Source organism: Ruditapes philippinarum, unplaced genomic scaffold (assembly GCF_026571515.1).
Source record: "Ruditapes philippinarum isolate M1 unplaced genomic scaffold, ASM2657151v2 ctg1291_1_1_1_1, whole genome shotgun sequence".
NCBI classification, from domain to species: Eukaryota; Metazoa; Mollusca; class Bivalvia; order Venerida; family Veneridae; genus Ruditapes; species Ruditapes philippinarum.
The window spans coordinates 11,045-16,839 of NW_026866015.1; the positions used below are offsets into that span (position 1 = coordinate 11,045).

The 5,795-nt window shown below is 30.1% G+C and overlaps 1 protein-coding gene across 1 annotated transcript; it reads right to left on the reverse strand.

Annotated features, from left to right (window-relative positions):
• Positions 1–217: 217 nt before the first annotated feature.
• LOC132730988 (uncharacterized protein CXorf38 homolog) lies at positions 218–5,451 on the reverse strand. The gene is made up of 6 exons (XM_060717084.1): positions 5,267–5,451; positions 2,642–3,195; positions 1,861–2,019; positions 1,394–1,546; positions 622–682; positions 218–366 (listed from the first exon to the last, which is right to left on the reverse strand). The coding sequence occupies exons 2-6, from the start codon at positions 2,951–2,953 to the stop codon at positions 218–220; spliced, it is 834 nt and encodes a 277-aa protein (XP_060573067.1). The 5' UTR covers positions 2,954–3,195; positions 5,267–5,451.
• Between the last annotated feature and the right edge of the window lie 344 nt (positions 5,452–5,795).

Genomic DNA, 5,795 nt, shown 5'->3' on the forward strand with positions numbered 1-5,795 from the left:
CTGGTCTAAGAAAGCAGCTTTTTCTTTTGGTTTCTTTTCGTAGGCATAACACCACTTTACCACCAGAAATTTGCAAAAAAGGGCCGTTTTCCCCCAAACCCAGCATTGCAATCATGTAAATTTTCGTTACGCCCTTTGTTAGAATTCTTGTATAAAATATGTTTTCAGATGAAATTAAACAGCTATTTCTTCTTCTTTCCTATGATAAAGATTGATATCAAGACAATTCTCCATAGACGTCCACATATTTAAGTTCGGGTATAACATAGAATTCTACCAAGTCCGCTGCCCTAAAATCAAAAAGTGGTGATACTGGTATAGTGCTGTGGTGCCTTTTGTTGAAAGATATTAGGTCCTTCACAAAGTCTGAAAAAAATGGATAAAGATAGATATTTTATTGCAGAAAACAAATAAGTGTCATTTTCAATAATGATTAGTTTATAAAACATTTAAAAAAATAGATTGTTGAATTGCTATGATTTTGTTTTAAAATTTATGTTGTTTAGCCACTGTTTTATTTCGAAAATAACAAAATAGCACATTAACTGTTGTAAACTGACTTAGCAGTGGCATCTTACATTAAAAAATATATATTTAAAAAAGTTCAATGGAAGCTCAGACCTGACTTTGTGTTTTCGTAATCGGACAATTCATCTAGTTTGTTTACTACAGTTGATGCATTCTGAAATTAAAATACTTTTCAAAAATTTGATAATGATTGGTAAGTAACAAAGCAAAAAATGTGTTGTTTTTTTTTTTAAATTACTCTTTTCAAATTGTTTTACATTAAAAAATATTATTAAGTAAACTATTTATCATAAGATATTATTGATTAACCTTAATAGTACTAAAATATAAAGTTGTTAGCCACTGCCAACAGTATTGACTCAGGAAGTCTGCAAATGCATGCGGTCTGATCAAGCGCGCGCTGTACTGCTCTTACCTCAGGGTTTTATATTTTATATTGAAATCCTAACATATATAAATAGAATTTAAAATCCAAGCTTGGCAAATTAATTGCACAATTATAACAAATTGTGTGTTAAGATCATATCAATGTTTTATTTATACGAATTGATTAGAAATTAGACTACGAACTAATAAGAACAATTGATTAAGAGAAGTTGTTAATGGTGCAGTTCGAGGAAGGATGTTTTCTTAAATAATATGACATACTAGGCACATATCAATTATCGACTTTACTTTAGCACAGATAAGAAGAATGTTAATAAAATGACTTTTTGTGTTTAAATTATTAAACGCATCGCTTGCCTACGATATAAGGCCAAATATTTATTTTTAAGTAAACAAAACTTCTGAATATTGAAATATGTGCTGTTTAACTTATTAACTAGAATTATAGTTTTGATTTCAGTATTTTAGATTATCTTACCGACTTTATTCTTTCATTTTCTTGATCGGCTGCTTCTTTTATTGCAGTTAATGCGTTTTGTTTTTCAAGTTCTATGTCATTTATGGCATTTTCACGTAGTTTTCGTATCTTGTTTTCATCCTCACTACTGATGTGAATATCAGCTGATTTTAACTAAATATATATGTAAAGTATCAAATATTTTATTTATTTAGTATATTATATTAATTACGTCCTATGAATAAAGAAAAAAGAAATATAATAGAGGTTAAATTTGACAACTGAAATTAAGTAAAATTAGAACTAAAATAACGGTAACAACAGCAAAAAGTTATTGCTAAGTACGCAGATGTTTGTACAAAATAATCCATACGTTCTTTGTAATATAAAATTTCATACAATGTCCTCACAACAGTCTTAAAATATAAAACGAAATTGTTATTTAATGTATTGCATTAAAATGAATACAGAGTTTAAATAATTCCGACCTGTTCAAGTGCTTTATAAGCCCTCATAGCTTTATCTTGCTCCAATAAACCCTTTATATCTTTCAAAACGTCACTGAACAAGTCAATGTACTCCAACATTTTCGCTTCATCTAATTTCATTTTAGGAGAATGAAGAATGTCATTTCGGGCCGTTCTTGCCTGAAGATATTTAATTGATGAAAATGATTGCAACAATTAAGCGAAATAAGGAACCTCGGAGTTAAAGACGGCTGGTAACTCTTCTCAAGTTTTACAATCTCCATATTTTCATCATATTTTAAGTATTCCAGTAGATGGTATTGAACAAATGCCAAAATGCCACATAATTGCATTTATGTGTTTATTACTAAAATACAACGTGTCTCGTTGTTATATCTGCGGAAATTCAATTTAAAGATGTTGATACACAAAGAAAGTTAGCTGTGCATTCAACCAAGAACGAAAAGAAAAGGATATACACATATATATTAATAACTACCCGCATCCCGTATGCAATAGGAATTAATATAAACAATTTATATTTCGTCAAATGATCTTCTTATCGATTTCTTTATGATTTAAAATATGTGTTAATACGCACACCATCCGTTACTGAAAATGTTTCCCGCCATATTTTTTTAAGTACGGACATCCGTACTATGCATATTATGAAACACATTAATGTTTCTTTCTAATTTTAAATTCTATTTCTACGTACAATGTAAATACTTATGATGATTCCTGATCAAAATTAGAAAATAATTCGCTTAAAATGAAATCAAAGTAATTAAATGTTTCATACCTTACAGTAAATGTTGTTTTCTGGATCTATACCCCGTTTAACTGGGTGTCGAAGCTTATCGGTGAATGTGGTGTCGTTAATAATGATACTTAGCAAACCAGATGCATCTGTGTCTTTTGCTGAAGTGTTTTGCCCGATTGTGGATTGATATGCTTTGGCAATACTCCATGGATCGGAACACCATTTCCTTGGGTCGGTATTACTCCAAAGTGGGTCTGTGAAGAAATGATCACACACAATGCAATCATACATTTTACTGCAAATCGCGAAGGGCAAAGGCGACGATTTGCTTTTCTTTTTGTACAAAGACATTTACTTTTGTGCTCTTGTGAACATATTCCACCTGGGTGTTCGGGAAGAATATTGTCAATCGTGCAAGATTTGCAAGTGAATGATTCAGTTATACCGATCGTTTGGAGAAGGATGTCGTGGTGACCATTTATTCCGTCCTCAACAAAATCTTCTAGGCCTTCTTGAAGATATTCAAGACCTTTTGCTGCTTTTAACCACGCTAAGTACCCTCCATCTCTCCACGAGTGTTCCTCAGACATTATCTGCAAAACAAATTGAATGGTGTTTACCCTACATCAAAATACTTATCTAATTGACAGGTTAAAACGCGATTTATTTATCATGCATTACTCAGTGTCCTGTGGGGACATTGTTTGATTTTATATCTTATTGTCTTAAGATATGTGTATGCCTTTATCTAATTAAAATACAACAATGTTATGCTATGTTTGATTTTATATTATTATTAACACCTAGTTTTCAACAAAACGAAGTCAGAGGTCTTAACATTTGAAAAAACGATCAGACAAGATTCTTATAATAATGAAAAATAACAAAAAAATAAAGTTTATTTTATACCATCATGTGAGGCGGCGGACAAAAATCAATAGTGTTTCTTCTTTTGAGCCATCAACTCAGGTAAGCAATTGAGTGCTATCATTGCCCTTTTGTTATTTCATCAAAACCATCACTGGACTGGTGTTATAGTGATAGCAACCAGCGGGTTTATCATAACACAATTTTATATTCAATATATGTAACAAATTTCACTATCCGCGTGATTAACAACTGCTTACGTTAGATAAACCACTTACAGCGGATGCATAATGCAGCAGTAAACGTGATAAAATTCAAGCAACACGATACTTTAAATTTTCGTTTTGATATTATCTTGTGTTAAATCTTATACAGCTTTGCAAAAAAATGACGTTGTTTGTGTTTTAGAATTCAAAACATGAATGCATTTATTGTTCCGCAATAATAAGATATAGTTACGATACCCTTTGAATGCATGCAGTCATGTGATGTATTTGTGAGATATTTGTGTAACTATTGATTAAACGCGCACAGCTATAAAGTATTAAATAAATTAGACATTACAAATTTACATTGAAAGCTTAAATCAATGACGTTTTAAAAATGTTTACGAAAACTCTTCATTGAAATGCATTTTTATGAAATCTTTTTTACAATATCTTTATATAATCCCACGATCTTTGGAATTTAAAAACAATATTGTTGAACAATCATTCTCTTTAAAGAGCCATTTGCCAAATTGATTGTCCTAACAAATTCACGAGTTTTTAACTATTAAAGTAAACAATAAAATCACAACGGCCATCTTAACATCTTAAAATGAATCAAAAATATTAAAGATAATATTTTGCGTAATAACTCTATGCAATCTTTGTTTATGACATTATTTTCTTCAAATGATTTTGACCACCTATCCATTTGGTTGGTAATTAAATGTCTATAAGATTTAAACATAAAAGATGTCTTGAAAAAAAAATCTGTAGATATATTCGTATATTTTGTTTGTTCAAAATATATCACCAATGCAAGTATTGAATGGGTAACTTGTATTGAACACATCACATAAATTGATACCGGAAAATAAGCGAAAACTTACATAAAATATTCTTATACAAAACCGATCATTTTTATATGCCATCGGCTAATGAATGAGAAATTCAAATTGTTATTAATCTTATTGTAATTATATTTAAGGGGATTGTTGTGGCAATGGGCTAGAAGCAAGGTAAATAGCTTTCTCATATGAAATATTAAAAGCATCTTGTGGGAATTCATACAACAGATTAAGCGTCTAAACATTATAAACAGACATGGCGGCCATTTTGGATTTTTTCCGTCATGTCGACTTTCAAAAGAAAATCCAATGCTCATTATTTCGTATTCGAACCTAAAGTTTATTTTAGGGAAATTTGGTTCCCTTCCAATATTCTACAGTATATGTTTCACATTTTTTTTGGAAAATTAGGGCTATTGATTAACGAAGTCACAAATAGATTCAAAATAACTAATAGTGGTCCTTAAAATAGGGAAATCAATAACAGTAGGCACAAGTTACTTACAATGTTAGGGCAATTCAGAAAAGGAAATAATATTAAAACTGACGCTATTTTACAGTTACTGTATTGTTTTCAGTAGAGAAGAGAGCATTTTAACAATTTAATCAGATGCCATAAAATGCAACAAATATAGCATATCAATTTCCAAAAAGAAAAAAATAATAATCAAAGGACCAATTCTGATTAAGGCATTCCTATAATATGAAATAAATTGAGATACAGAATGAGCAAAGTGAATTACCTGTTTTAAAATTTAGAACAACCTCTTAGTCCAATATCCGTGATTTAAAATTACTGTATATAAGAGAGCTGGTTATAACTCTCAAGTTATTTATTTCAAATATGCGAATAATACCTTACTTATTTATCTTCCTTCCCTTAAATATCGTCTTTTGAATCGATCGTTCTGAGTGTGTAAATATAAAATTTCCGTAATTATACAGACCAGGTAATTATACCCGGTATTGAAAACCGCTGTCGCGTTACATTTACGAATATCGATTTTAAATACGCTTTTGTTAATATAATAAACAACCTACAGTTTGCATACAGACATACGCAGGAGGAATTGAAACTGTTAAATATAAATATTTGAAATTTGCATCACCCAAGCATATTTTGTTGTGAACAGAAAATAAACAAACTGCTTAAGTCGTATTCCGTCTTCCGCATTTGTATGAAATTTATTACAGCTACTTATATAATATTTCTTACATTTGCATTAAAAGGAAAAGAGACATTTATTAAAGATTCTTTGAGTTTGCACATCT